We start from the raw sequence: 15,874 nt of genomic DNA on the forward strand, positions 1-15,874 counted from the left end.
CTTTTTTTCCTCCTTTTGTCAGTACTGGAAAGTTCTAATTTTTTAGAGTTAAAAAGAGTCTGTCTCCAACAAGCTTTAGAAATCAGTAACTTTAGTTAACCATCATTAACAAAAGATTGATGTGTACCACTTAATATATCAAAATATGTTTTAAGTGCAGTGGCTAAAGATCCAAGTTTGAAAACAGATCAGTATGGCCCAATGTTAGTGATGAAGAGGAAGGGTAGAGGGAGATGAACGGGAGAGGTGGGTAAGGACTAGGTCTTGGAGGCCAGGAAGGGAATTTGGATTGTACCCTAAGTATAATGGAAACCAACTGGAGAGGATGCATTGGCGATATCCGAATTACATTTTTTAAATGACCATTCTGGATACCTCTGCACAAAGACAGACTTTAGGGTGTGAAGAGAGGAGATGGGGGATCAGTTAGGAGGTGGTTGTGGTAGTTAAAAGTAACAGATGCTAGTAGAGTAGACTAGGATTATTGACATTAGTGGAGATGGTGAGGCTCAGATTCAGAAAATATTTTGCATGTAAGTTGTCAGAGTGTGGTTTGAACTAGATGTAAGATATAAGGAAAGAAGGGAATTAACGCTAGACCTATGAGTTGTATGACTGAGGTGGGGTGGATTTATAAACCCTATCACTAAGGGGGTCTAGCAACAAAAGACCAGGGTATTAGGGGGATCTTCAGTGTGAATATTGAAATTGTCAACAATGACAGTGGGTCTAGGGGTGGAAATGAAGTGGTGATCCAGGTATTGAAGTTATTGGTTAGTGAGGAAGAAGTATGCCTGAGTGTTCAGAAGCTAATAGCCAAAAGGAGGGATAACAGATAGCAAAATTCAGTAACATGCATTTTAAAGGTCTAGAGTTTCTGAGGGAGAATGGAAGATAGAGTTTAAAATCCATCAAAATACAGTGCTTCTAGGTCTAGTCAAAATTTGATGGGGACTTGGTCTAGAGTGATAGCAGAGGAGATGAACAAATGTGGCCTAACTGGAACAACAATTAGATTAACTTGACCATACTTGGTGACACCTTGGGAGTGGGAATTGAGAAACGAGAGCCAAAGTAGCCTCTGGGTTTCTGGCTTGTGTGACTGGATAAATTGTGACAGAGACCAAGATAGAGAATGCCTATAATAATGCCCAGGTATGTTGGGGAAGATGACTGGGACAGTTGAGTTTGAGGAGCATATAAGGTTTTCAAGTGGAGATGCCTTATAGGAAGTTGGATACAAGAGATTCTGGGGAAAACGAGATGGAAGAGGGAATGGGGGAGAGGTCAAGAGCCAGAGTGCAAGAAAAAGCAAAAGAAAATATGATTCATCACATTTTCATACCCTTAAAGCAAATGTGACTTCTGGTCAACATAGTGGTCTATTTTCACACATGCTCTCCCTTGTACTTTTTAAACTCCAGTAAAATGAAATAAAAGAATACAACTGGAAATGAACTTTAACAAAAAAGAGAAAGAGAAATTGGAGAAATACCTAAAAGGAAGATGGAGAATCTTGCTGTTTAGTAAACAGATTGGAAGCAACACCAAAACAATTTGCAGAAAAGGGGGTTATGGCAGGGTGAGGAGTGACTTTCCTAACTAAACCCCCCAGTGAATCTTCAGGCTCAGGTTTGTCTTTTGTGGCGTGTAAGAATGAGAAATATACGTGAAAATAGAAAGGTTATTTAAAGATGTGTCTAAAGAACAGCTGTATGATTTGATACCCTACCCCCTCTCTCATTCTTCATATAAAACATTCAAAATAACCCAGGTTAAAAAAAAATGGAGAGATTCTCTCTAGAGAAATTGAAGGAATTAAGTTGAAAAGACTACAAGCACTGGTGTGTGGTTGGCACACCAGAGTCAAGAGCCCCTCATTCAGGCATTGCAGGAGAGGAAGTGTCTCCAGCCTAATAACCAGACCTGTGAACAAAGTAGAGCAAGTACCTTGAAGGAAAGAACACGGTACAGCAGCAGACCAGCTGACCAGGGAGGAAATCTTTAGGAAATAAATCTTTAAGAAAACTGATGGCTATATTTTGGAGGAATTTGAGAAAACATATTATATTTTATTATTATATTATAAAAACAGAACAGAAAGCATTTGCAAATTTAAAATTTGATTAGAAAATTGTAAATTAAGAGGGGTTGGAAGGGGCGCCTGGGTGGCTCAGTCGGTTAAGCGTCTGACTTCAGCTCAGGTCACGATCTCGCGGTCCGTGAGTTCGAGCCCCGTGTCGGGCTCTGGGCTGATGGCTCAGAGCCTGGAGCCTGTTTCAGATTCTGTGTCTCCCTCTCTCTCTGCCCCTCCCCCATTCATGCTCTGTCTCTCTCTGTCTCAAAAATAATAAAATAAAAAAAATAAATAAAAAAGGGTTGGAAATAACATTGGAATGTCAGAGAAATATAGAGCAAACAGACAGATGGAAAATATGACAGGGAAAAATAGATACTCCAGAAAAGAATCAAAAATAGGAGGAAAGAAGCTGTCAAAGAAATAATAGAAGAAAACTTCCCAAGGCTGAGAAAAAAACATGCATCGTTAGACTGAAAGAATCTACAGAATGCAGAACAAGATGAATGAGAAAACACCTACATCTAAACACAGCCTCCTATAAGTCTTCCAATTGCCAAGTTAAATAATATTCTGAAAGATCTCAGAAATAACAATAGAGTGTATATAGAAGGAATAAGAATTACACTGCAAGGGCGCCTGGCTGGCTCAGTTGGTAAAGCATGCGACTCTTGATCTCAAGGTTGTGAGTTCAAGCCCCACTTTGGGCATGGAGCCTACTTAAAATAAAATAAATCATGTGAGTAGAAAACCAGAGTCAAGAAAAGAAGAAGAATCACACTGCCATCAGACTTCTCATTACTGTCACTGGACCAATGTCTTAAATACACAGTAGGAAAATTATTTTGTTCTGACAAATTATTGATCAAGAATGTGAATGTAAAATTAAAAACATTTTTGGACAGCAAGAACTCTTAAGTGTACTTTGCACACACCACATTTGGTGTGGTATCAGAGAAAATAAGGCAAAAGACCAAGAAAGAGAAAAACATGGGTTGAAGGAAATATGGCTTTAACGGGAGGTGATTTAGGACAGTTATAAGATGAAAGCTACACAGGAGGCTGTTCTGTGGTCAGTCAGGAAAGGCTCAGTGAGGAACGAAGTTCATTATAAATAAATCACAGGTCTCAGAGAGGGGGTCACTGCATGCCACCCAGGGTCATAGGGGAAGCACCAGCTTTTTATCAAGTGGCAAAAGACAGGAACAGGAGGAAAATCTGGGCCAGAATCTTCAGTGGGGTTTCCACTGGAAAGTAAAGGCAGGGCCGAGTGAACAGTTTAGAACTGGCCAGTTTGAATAATTCCCATGGGCTCTAGGCCCTAGAGACACTCTCTAGTTGCTTGGCACCAGGTCTGGCTTCATTAAGCGCGTGCCTCCTGGGGTGCTTGGGTGATAGAGGAGGTGTGGCTCAGGGTTTGGTCAATTTGCATATCAAAAGCCTCCTTCTGGCTGAGCCCACTGCTGGCTTTAAGAATTGACTAGCCCAGGAAGGAGCAGTCTCTCCCCAGCCAGAAAGATGTCGAAACATCATAATATACAGAAAATTAAAAGCATAAATAATACAGAGGCTTAAGAGACAACTAGTCTGCCCGAAGCAATAAGTGAGGGCCCTGAGAAGCCTATCTCTGAGAAGAAAATGTGTTCCATAGGATATCTAGCATACACTTGAGAAGCAGAATAATTCTTCAAGATTTGTTATAAGCTTGTTATCTGTGGTACAAACACACACACACACACACACACACACACACACACACACACACACACTCCAAGAAAATTCCTAGCATAGAAAGTACAAGAAAATGCAAAAGTTCAATAAGAAAATATTAGTCCTAGGAATTAAATATGGCAGTTGACTTGCCATTATGAAAATTTTCACATCCAGAGAAGTAGAGAGAGTAGCATGATGAATTCCTATATACCCATCACTGGATTCAACAATTATCAAAAATAAGCTACATTCGTTTCATCTATCCTTTCCTCCCTTTTTTTTTCTACTTGGCACAGAATATTTAAAAACAAACTACAGACAGTAAATAATTTTTACCCCTACATTCTTCAGTTTCAATCCCTAAAAGAAAATACATTTACTTTTTAAATCATAATGCCATTATGAAACCTACAAAATTAACAATAATTTCTTGGTATAACCTAACATTCCAGTTCATTATCAAGTTTCTCCATTTGTCTCAAAAGCATGTTTGTATAGTTGATATGTTCAAATTGATCCAAACAAGATGCTTGTATGGTATCTGGTTGTGTGTTGTTTTTTTTTTCTCAGGCCACTTGATATATTGAAGAAACAGTATCAGTTTGCCTGTAGAATATCCAACATTCAGGGTCTAACTTTATTTCCTTGAGGTTGTCATTTAGCTTGTTCCTCTATCCCTCTGTATTTCCAGTAATTTGAAGCTAGTTGTTAAAAGTTTGGTTGGATTCAGATTAAAATTTTTGGCAAGAAGACCTGATAGGTAATGCTGTGTGAAATGTAGCTGTTTTTCAGTATTGTATGGAATTCATGGAAAAAAATCCATTTTATCTTAAAATTAGAAATATTTTCTTCTGATAATACAGCATTGGACAAGGAAATCCTATCATACTGTCTGCTTTTCAGTGAACAATGTTCATGGGGTCATGTTAAGGTAAACTGCTGTTTGCTGGTTTTCAACTTTCAAAATCAAGTATACTAAGACAAGAAGATTTCATTGTATTTAGGCAACAGAAGGTTTTTATTAAGTTTGTCAACATAAGTTAGGAGAAGTTGAGTGGGGAAAGTGGGAAGACACTGGCATCCTTATCTGCAAATGAGGGAATTAAGAGATGTGGAATAAGAATCAGAAGTTTAAGTATATTTAAGACTGCAAAGGAGTATTCTATATTATTAGAATAATATAATTATTAGAAACACAAGAAAGAGGCTAGTGCAAATGAACTTAATCTTCATCTCTCATATAAGAGGATTAATAGATAAGGTCTAAGATGTTTTTACTGCTTCTGGTAAATTAACCATTTTTATTTTAAATTCTCTTAGAGGTAACTACCAGAGAAACTTAAGAACAGACTTTTTTCTTTTTTTCTTTTTGAGAGACAGAGAGAGAGGAGAGAGGAGGAGAGGAGAGAGAGAGAGAGGGAGAGAGAGAGACAGGGAGAGAGACAGGGAGACAGAGGATCCAAAGCAGGTTCTACACTGACAGCAGAAAGCCTGACATATGGGGCTTGAACTCAGGAACCACCTGTGGGATCATGACCTGAAATCAGACGCTCAACCAACTGAGCCACCCAGGTGTCCCAAGAACACTTTTAAAGTGGGTGTGTCTGGGGAGTGGAACTGGGGGTGGGAGGAGTGGAAAGCAATGTTGCTTCTTTATTGTACATTTTTCTGGACTCCATGGTTGCTTTTAACCATGCACATTAAGGAAAGTAATAACTTTCCCCCTTAGTCTTAATAACTACCCTAAAACGTGGTTTCATCAAGTAAGCTCTACTTTAATATAACCTTAGTTTTCAAATGTATGAAGACACAGGTCAGATATATAAAAGAATTAAGCACACATCAGAAAAAATCTTTGTACTTAGTAGTTGTAGATCTAGAGCACAATAGTAGTGAATTCTGGCTTGCTGAAACAAATTGTATCAAAGTTCTATGCACCTAAAGGATTTGAAATGCTTGCCTTTTCAATGGTTTGCCATTTGTTTCCTGTTTTGAAGCCTCTCCTGACTGCCTTGTGCAGAGCCGGTTTCTTTAAAATTTAAAAACTTCACTGTAGTGATAGAATGGCACAAAGTAACAAACTGCCTCAACACAATGATAGTGAAAATAACCTCTGTAGCCAACTAAAGAAAAGCTAACAATGATAAACTTCAGGAGGATGATAGATGCTTTCCAGAGAAGTTTTCCTAATTGTTTTAAGCTGTGAGTGGTTAGTAACTTTCTCCCCAGAAATTAATCCATTGTACATAATGAATATAGACAACTAAAGAATTTCCAGGGGTGCCTGGGTGGCTCAGTCATTTGAGTGTCTGACTTTTGATTTAGGCTCAGACTGTGATCTCACAGTTCGTGGGTTTGAGCCCCGTGTCGGGTTCTGTGCTGACAGTGCAGAGCCTGCCTTGGATTCTCTGTGTCCCTCTCTCTCTGCCCCTTGTCCCCTCACACCCCCTCTCTCTCTAAAATAAATTTGTAAAATATTAAAAAAAAAAAAAAAAGAACTTCCAAAAATTTTAAAAGGTTGCTTTTCCTGAGCAGAATAAATCGCACATGTCATTGGAAGATCAGATTTCATAACTCCCCATGCTTGAAAGAATTCAGAATTTGAAGAGTGCTTCAGGCAAGAAATGGAGGGTCAAAATCTGCATTGCCTAAGAAGAGTTTCTAGTGATGATCTCTCTGAATGTAATCCTAGCTCTAAAGAGAAAGATATGTGAAAGCTTTAAAATCATGCCATGGAAAAATATTATCTAGATAGCAAGCATTTACTTCATGCATACTGGTTTTAACACAGTGTATTCAGATTTAAATTACAGATGTTTTTGGCCTAAGTTTGTTAAATGCACAAATCTCTCCCCTCAAAACTTTTTTGAATGTAATGAAATCTCTGGAAATGAGCCCTGAAGTTTGTTTAAAGTCCCAGTAGATGTTGAGTTTAGCTCTTCCAACCATTGAGCTCTGTTGTTTACCTTTTCATCTCAGATTACTAATTTTCATTCATTATAAAATCCGGCAGAAGAATAAATTATGTATATTTTATAATTCACGTATTCTAAGTATTATTTGCTTTTCAGTGCCACTTAACGGTTATTTATAGAATGTGGTTATTGAAATCAGCAGTGGATGTGAAATCAGACTGAATCATAATGTTGGCGTTAATCCTAGATTATATAACAGTGGACGAATGATTTAATTTATCTGGGCCCATTTCCTCTTTTATGAATAAAGGAGTCAGATTGACCCTTTAATCCATCATTCTGTGTCATCATCTAAATCATTAAGGGTTCCTGTGTATTAAAGATTTTATGAAGAGTATAAACAACCTCGTTATCCTCAGTTCTTGTCATGTCCCTTAAACGAGTAATGTGTGGAAAACATGAGATGATTTTCCCTTCCGCCTAAATTTATAAAATCTAGGAATTTATAAATTTGGTTTAACAGTTCAAAATTTTAGTCTGAGGCAAAAGAAAACTCCATATTAGACCTAATAGATACTAACCAAAGTGAAATATAATTTAGTTTTTAAAGTACAGTATTCATGAAAGAAAATCCGGAGGGCTCTGTTCCAGTTATTAGTACTGCTAAACAACCTACCCCCAAATGTAGTGGCTTAAGGACAATAATAATCATTTAATTAGCTCAGAACTCGCATTCTGGGTAGCTCCCTTCTGCTCCACAATATCAGCTGGATGTTGGCTATTATTGCCCAAAGACTGGGGCTGATTAAGCATTTTCTCAGCTCTTCCCTTTATAACAAAACACCTTGGAAACATTTTCTATAGTCACTATTGCTAATTCCCCTCTACCGGTTTTCCTTTTTAAGATTTTTTAAAAAAATAATTCTTTTTTTTTTTTGTTAAAATGTTATTATTTTTGAGGAAAGAGAGAGAAAATCAGCAGGGGAGGGGCAGAGAGAAAGGGAGCCAGAATCCCAAGCAGGCTCCACGCCATCAGCACAGAGCCTGACGTGGCGCTCAAACTCATGAACTGGGAGATCATGACCTGAGCCATCCAGGTGCCCCCAAAATAATTCATTTTGAAATAATTTCAAATATAGAGAAAATCTGCCAGAAGGGTGAAGATTCCTGTATCCCTCACCTAGATTCCCCAGTTACTAACATTTTATCGAATTTGCTCCATTGTTCAGTACTACTCCCTCACCATATACGCATACCCAGCACGCATGATCATTCATCCTTTTTTGAACCTTTAGAAACAAGCTTTATACATGATATCCCATCACTACTAAATATTCTAGTCTGTGTTTTCTAACTGAACATTCTCGTATATAACATTGTTACAACAGTGCCATCCAGTCCACAAACTTCATTCATATTTTGCCAAATGTCTCAGCAACATCCCTTGTGATACCTCTTCTGATCCAGGCTGCTATCCAGAATATGTGATGCATTTAGTTGTCATGTCTGTCAGACTCATCAGTCTGAAACAGTACTGCGGTCTTTCCCTTGAGAGTTTTATTGAGCAGAGACTTTATGTTATGTAGGATGATCCTGGAGTACTTTAATATGTTCCTCATCTGACCTCCACCCACAAGTTTTAGCATCCATTGATGACTCCCATCTGAATCAAACACCTCTATGATAATTGCCAAGTGGTGATTTTCTATTTCCTTCATTCCTTCTACATTTATCAGTTGGGGAGCTTTTCCTTCATTCATTTATTGGTAATATAAGGACTCATTAATTCCTATTTTATTTGTCAGGTGGTAATCCATTACTGTCATCATTTATTTTGACATTAAAAATTGTCTATTGGCCAGTAGGAACCCCTTCAAGTTACATCCTGTGTTTTGATATGTCCCATTATTCACTGAGCATTTCCTTACTTTTTGGGATAGAAAGTATCCCAGGGTCATTTTGTACTTTCCCTGACCTAGTTCTGGAATCAGTCTTTTCTCAGAATAGCTCTGGTCCCTCTTAGTGGAGGTTAGGTATTTAGAAAACAACATCTGGGCACTTGATGTGCTCAATGCTACAGGGGTGTCATCACTTCTGGGCCCTCTCAGCCAAAAAGGCTAGGAAGATATATACGTATATGTAGAAGCAGCCTAATTTTAATATGTTGGAGCTTTGATTGCAAGATAGTATTGCATGATATTCCAGTCAGGGAGAAAAATTAACTTTTATTTTCTTCGTCCCTTCTCCTCCAGGTATGTGTAATCCTAGAAACTATAGTGACACACCTCCAACCTCAAAGAGCACGGTGGAGGAGCTTCACGAGCCAATCCCTTCTCTCTTCCGGGCGCTCACAGAAGGAGACACTCAGTTGAACTGGAACATTGTTTCCTTCCCTGTTGCAGAGGAACTCTCGCATCATGAGAATCTGGTTTCCTTTTTAGAAACTGTGAACCAGCCACACCATCAAAATGTGTCTGTTCCTAGCAATAATGTTCATGCACCTTACTCCAGTGACAAGGTAACTGCCCACAGCTGACTTTCTATCTTGCCCTCTCACTTTCTGGGTGGTCTGTGAAACCTACAGTATCTTTGAGTTTGTCTAATTTTAAGTAAATTCTGGACTTTAATGACCCTAATCCCTAAGTAGATAAGGAGGCATGTCAGGCATATAGTCACCACTCCTTCATGGTCACAGTGATAGAGGTTGTGTTGGAAGATAGATAATCTGGTTCTAATTTTGATGTTTATTTGTGTTAGGCTTAAATTGTTCTTTCCATAGGATAGCAACAGTGCTGCTTACTTCATATAGCATTGCACACTGTCAGGTAATATTCAGAGTGTCCTAGGAAGTCACGTTTTTGTAATAGCATTGGTACCAAAAATGCTACTGAGGTCATCTGCTAAATTTCTTTATGAGCAAGTTGGTATTACAGACGTCTAACCTCCAGGTATAAACTGTCCCCAGTGCTGTTGGTCAGAAGGGGGACTAAATGAAAGAATGACTTGTATAACTTTGAAAACCATATTAAAGAACGCTTATTAGTGAGGATAGGTCATTCCTTAATGTAAAGGGCATGTAACTTTTATAAAATCTTTGATATTTTCAAGTAAAAGGCTCTGCACCATTTTACTGTGGAAGAATACGGCAATGATGAAGTTTTTATTTCTTAAAATATGAAATGAATTATGCATAAATAGTATAATTTGTATTATTTCTTACTTGGCTTTTTGTTGTGCCCTCCCTTATAACCCTGCCTATCTGAAATAGTATGACCTTTGGATATCAGTAGTAAAAGCAAAACAGCATTTGTTAATGATACTCAGAGTAAGCATTCTTGTTGCTTTTTGGTTATACTACCTTAAGAGACAAATTGCAGATTTTGGAAAACATCAGAAATATATGGAATATGCCTTATTAAGGTATTTTGCTACCATTTTCTCCACTAAAATGTAATCAGTATAATAGGCATTCAATGATAATTCATAAATTTTGTTCAAATATCATTTAATTTAATAAAATAATTAGCAGGAAGCCAAGTTTCCTGGAAACACCAACTATCTTTCGAGACAAAGTTTCTCCTCTTTGACACCTTCTCTAGGTGCCCCTGCTCTTACCTCTAGAGCAAATTAGCTCTATTCCTTCTCCCCATATTTGTGTTTTGACTTGTTGTCTGTTTTTAACTTATAGGTCTACCATTTTGTACTTAGTTCCTTGGATTCTCTCATTACTCTTTGAGTCCATAATGGCCATTCCATAGTAGGTGATCCATAAATACTTGTTCAATTAATAAATGAAAAAAAGTTACTAATCACCTGGAGATTCAAAGCTCCCCTGTCCTGCTCAGTCCCTAGTCTGCCTGGTCTCATGCTGTACTGGCCTTCGTGTTTTCTGTCTTGACCTGATCTCATCTTCTATAGCCAGTGATGGTTCTGCTGTCTTCTGCTGCCAACCTTTCACTGCAGTGGGACTGGCCTCCACTCCGTTCCCCATGCACACTGCACTGGTCTCCTTGTGACTTTCCTTATTTTGTTACCCGGTAACTTTGCATTTCATTCTTCTTCCTAATACAAGCCCGCTCTTTTCCATTAAACCTTCCCTTGCTATTCAGACACCTGGTAATTTATCAGTTCTATAAATGGCTCTGTAAAATAACAGACTCTAATCATACACTCTCTATTAATATTTTTTATTGTCTTTATTTATTTCATGTACCCTATCCTCCTAGCTAGGTCATTATATGACATTAACCACCAGGAGAACTAAAAATTGAAACAATCAAAAATAGTTGTGTTGGAAAGCAAGACTAGAAATTGCTACTGATAATATGAGCGTTTTTAAATAGCTAATGCGGAATTGTGCCAAGTATTGCTAACCATTTTGCATCATTTGAATTAAGTTTGTTTTGTTTTTTTGTAAATTCTCAGTATAGCTTTAGAACAGTATTTTTCAAACTTCTTTTAGCCAGCGAATTCTCTCCTCTAAGGAAATCTTATCAGAAATGCCCAATTTGAGGTGCCTGCGTGGCTCAGTCAGTTAAGTGTCCAACTTTGGCTCAAGTCACAATATCATGGTTCTTGAGTTCAAACCCCTCATCAGGCTCTCTGCTGTCAGTGCAGAGCCCATTTCAGATCCTCTGTCTTCCTCCCTCTCTGCCCCTCCTGCTCACACTCCCCCCACCTCTCTCTCAAATATAAATAGAAAGAAGGAAGGAAGGAAGGAAGGAAGGAAGGAAGGAAGGAAGGAAGGAAGGAAGGAAAGAAGGAAGGAAAGAAGGAAGGAATGCCCAATTTAAAAGGCACAGCTCTGAAGCATAGCAAATGTTAAGCCTAGTAACCTTAACTTTGAGATCAAAGTCCAGAATCTGATAAAGTGACTAAGGAAGTCCTTTACCTTCTTCAACTGGAGTGGGAGACTCTGGCTTCTTTCTCAATATAATTAACAAATGTGATCTTTTTTCCTACACCTCATCCATTGTCCTGTGTAGACTAGCAGTAAGAGAACCAAGAATAACTATTAATATCAGACAGGTATTAAAGCATTTCCTGATTTTCCTCTTTCTTGCTCTGAGCTCTTAATTTTTTCTTTTTCAGAACACATGTGTACTGTGGTTTATTTTGATGACTGCATGTCCATACATCAGTGTAAAATATCCTGTGAATCCATGGGAGCGTCCAAATATCGCTGGTTCCATAACGCCTGCTGCGAGTGCATTGGTCCAGAATGCATCGACTATGGTAGTAAAACTGTCAAATGTATGAACTGCATGTTCTAAAGAAGGAGAAGAATGCAAACCAAAGCAATCTAGACAACAAGAAAGATATGAAAACTATTCATTGAGCTCTACTGGTTGTACCGGCATGCTAGCTGGTTAAGAAGATAGAAAGAATTTGGACAGAGTTAAAGTATGACAAATCCAGTAATGTGTTAAATTACAATTATCACTGCTCTGGTTGATTTTATAGCCCACTGGCAATAAGCCCTTTCCTCTTAAATACATTTACAACTTTGATCATATGAGAAGCAAGTACACAGAGAATTTCTTGAAAGATCTGAGGTTTTTTGACAAAGCCTGATGTCATTTTTTTTTCTAGCATTCCAAAAGCCTTTGGTTTTGAAAGTGTTAGAGCACATTAACATAAGTTATGACTTCTTCATATACTGCTCCTGGGACACTGAGTTTTTCCAGTCGTACACCAGTCTTCACTCACTGTACCTTGTCTCATTTATCTCTTCTATAAATAGGGTAGATAGTCCGATGAGAACTCACATAAATTTCACCATTAAAGGCTTAATTTCAAACCTTGTAATGTTGGTTTTAGAAACTAAATGCTTACTACATTTTACAGTTTAAAACTCTTACGTAGCAGAATCCATCCTGTAATACACATGCTGACAGAGCTTTGAGGAAAATTTCTCCTTCTCTTACATGCCCCTGCCCAAAGTGCTGATGTACGTAGTGATGAAGAATTCTGACCAAGAATTGCAAGGCACACCTATGACATTGCATTAAATATTCTGCTAGGGTATAAAGAATTAGGAAGATAAGCATTTCTCAGACTTAAGGTACCAGCTTACGGAACACTCAGGATGGGAAATGCCTGCCAAATCAGACTCCTCTTAGCACCAGGGAAACACTTCGTCCTGTTGTACAGACAGCGTGGGCAGAGCCTTGTTCCTAAGCTGAGTGACAGGAGGAGATAAAGAGGAAACTCACCGGTGTGAACGGGGAAGGTTGAAAAAGCTGGCAATTCTTATGGGAAGCAAACTTAAACTATTTTGTTATAGTGTAATCTTTCCTTTAGGTTTCCATCTGGATAGAATGTTCTCACTACAAAGTATAATCAGACAGTGGGAGGTGAAGGGTATGCAATGAAAAAGAAATCTCTGTTTAAGATGATGTTAACTCCAAATACACTACAGACTATTTTGTTTTATATGTTTTGATAATGATAAGCTTAAATACTATGTGTCCTTCATCGTAATAAAATCCCAGTCTTCAAGCATGAATCTAAAACATAAATATTTATATTACAGAGACTCTTGACTATACAAAATTATTAATTTTTCAGTACATTATGAGTTACAAGTAACTTGCAGGAATATCTTTTTTGTATGTCTAAATATTTTAGTACATAAAAATAGATAATGCTCTTAGACACTTTGTATTTGTATTCATTATATGAACAATAGTTAGTTACAAAATCATATGTAATATCATAATTAACTATCATAAAATCTAAAGCCTTAATACCTTTCTGTTCTTTCAGACTACTCTAATGAATACTAAAGGTACTTTAGCCTTTGCAAAAACGTTTGGCCTTTAAAAAAAAAAGTTAAAATTTAGCTCTTGCGTGTATTTTTTTTTAATAGGAAAACATTGGGATATCCTTTTCTTACTTCCACCTAAAATGCCTCTGTTTAAGTGCCTTGAAAACATTTTGGCTTTCCTTCTTCATTAATGCCTACAAAGGTAATGGTTTTCTTAAAACCTTTTAAACTAAAAAAGAGAAAGTTTTAAAGGAATCTACATCCAGGTGCTTCATTTCCACTTTGGTATTCTTCAAAGTAATTTCATATCTATGAATATAGAAATCCTTCTGTGTTTATTGACAGTGCTTAATGTTGCCTTAACTATGACACTTTTTAACTGCATTTATCATCTTTATTAGGACTTCATTATTAAATTTTTAACTGTAATATCTCTTCTGCCCTTATACTGGGAAGGTAATTTCTTGAACCATATTGTATTTGAACTGATTTTCCTTACATCTATTTCTCCCAGCAGAAATTATCCCTAAATGCAATGGTTAATTTCATATTCAATTTTGCTTTGTTTTTGTGGTTTATGAAGGGATTGAAAGACAGAATTTACCTAAAAGATTCCATTACCAGTTTATAATGTATTTCAAGTTTTTAATAATAATGTTTTCCAAAATAAAAGTATAACATTTCAGAAGCCAGTAACCCCACTAAAATTTAGACCCTTTATTACTATTCTAGATATGATTTACTTCTAACTTGAAGCTCTGGTAAAAATTCTTTTTTTTTTAAATCAAAAATTAGGTTAACTATTTTATAACTAGATCAAAAAACCCCTAAATCAGTAGATATTATCAAAGCCATATATAAAAGTTTCTTTCCTAGGGTAAGACATGCCCCTGCTAGTTAGTTTTCCTGTCTCTCTTTGTCCCCATAACATCTAATTATTGCAGAAATTGTACTCAAAATAGTGCCACCAAATCAAATGATAATTCAAATAAAGTAAGTCTTTGTTTACATAGAATGGTATAAAAGAGAGGCTTTCATTTAGAAATAATATTTCTAAAGCTTCAGGAAACAAAATTGGTAAGCTTTTAGAATATTTGAACAATTATTTATAAAGCAGAGTAGCATCAACATAGAGAAAAGAAACTAAAACTTCTGAAAAATGAGGTAGATATGAATAAGCCACATATTTAAAGTTTGTTTTTGTGAAAGCTTCCTTGAAGATTTTTAAAATCTATCCTACATTCCCCAGAGTCTATGTTAATTGTATTTCACATGATCTACAACATGTAGAATTACGCATTTTTTTCTTTGGTTGTCCCTATAAGCAAAAGAGTATTTTAATAAAAAATTGAAATGACTGTGTCCTGCTTTTTGCTAACTTCAGTGTAGAACAAACACTAGAATAAATGTGACATTTCTGTCTAGTGAAGTTCTAGTTTGAGGGAAGCGTGTACCATTCACTCTGGATGTCCCTACACATTGTGTTGAAACAAAGGCTCTTTAATAGTTTGCTCTCTGCTTTTTCATGCGCTTTGTTCCAATACGGGGGAAACTTTGAAATGAAATACTTAACATTCTCCTTGTTCTACAAGGCTCAGGAGATCTATCTGATGGTTGGAAGGAGTCACAGGAAGGTCAAGGTAGGAAAATCACTCCCCGCTCTCCCACAGTGACCCTCATGGGATGACATTATTAGAATTGAGAGCCATAAATGGTACCTTTATGATAGATTCAGTGTTGTTTCCCAGAATCTACATTCTGACAGCTTGGTGGACAGGGCTTCTAGAGAGGTGAACATTCTAGAGGACAGGTTGCCAGCCGAGTGATTTAACGGAATGAGAAATCTAAGGAGTTCGGGGGTAGAATTCATTTCAAGTAGGACCATACATTCGATGAGGAAAGTTGTTCTTTTGCTGAAGCTGTCCAGTGGCGGTGAGTCATGTGACCCTGAGAGGCAGAGGGTCTTGATCTGAAGATGCCCAGTGGAGCGAGATCCTCTCAGCCGGGGAAGCCAGCAGGCCGGCAGGCTGCAGTATGGCAGGCCGCAGTATGGCAGGCCCACCCAGCGGCCCACGCCAGGCATGTTCTGAGTTCCTTAAGAGGGCAGACACTCCACTGGCTTATAGGTGTTAAGAGTCATGACTCTTAGGCCTCTTAGATTTTTCCTAACCATTTGAAAAAAAATTCATTTTACATCTTTTTGTTTTGAAGTCTGTGCTTGAAGGATGGAGTCAGCAGCAACTCCAGGGCCCAGCTTTTGAGATGAGAATTCTCAGTACAAAAGCAGAGAGAAAAATTTCTGCCCTCCCAGCATGGTGCTGTGACTCAGAAAGAAACCTGGAAAAGTACAGAGCCCTCATCCATCACGGGGACCGAAATGTCCTGATTTGATTGAAGTTA

The 15,874-nt window shown here is 37.6% G+C and overlaps 1 protein-coding gene across 2 annotated transcripts in view; it reads left to right on the forward strand.

Moving 5' to 3' along the window:
* Window positions 1-14,643, forward strand: part of TWSG1 (twisted gastrulation BMP signaling modulator 1) — a 71,793-nt gene extending 57,150 nt beyond the window's left edge. For both annotated transcript variants that reach the window (XM_030336750.1, XM_030336751.1), the window contains exons 4-5: window positions 8,958-9,222; window positions 11,795-14,643. In XM_030336750.1, coding sequence (XP_030192610.1) covers window positions 8,958-9,222; window positions 11,795-11,978 — 449 coding nt within the window. In that variant the 3' untranslated portion in view covers window positions 11,979-14,643. The remainder of the gene's footprint in view (window positions 1-8,957; window positions 9,223-11,794) is intronic.
* The last annotated feature ends 1,231 nt before the right edge of the window (window positions 14,644-15,874 follow it).

This window comes from Lynx canadensis, chromosome D3, assembly GCF_007474595.2.
Source record: "Lynx canadensis isolate LIC74 chromosome D3, mLynCan4.pri.v2, whole genome shotgun sequence".
NCBI classification, from domain to species: Eukaryota; Metazoa; Chordata; class Mammalia; order Carnivora; family Felidae; genus Lynx; species Lynx canadensis.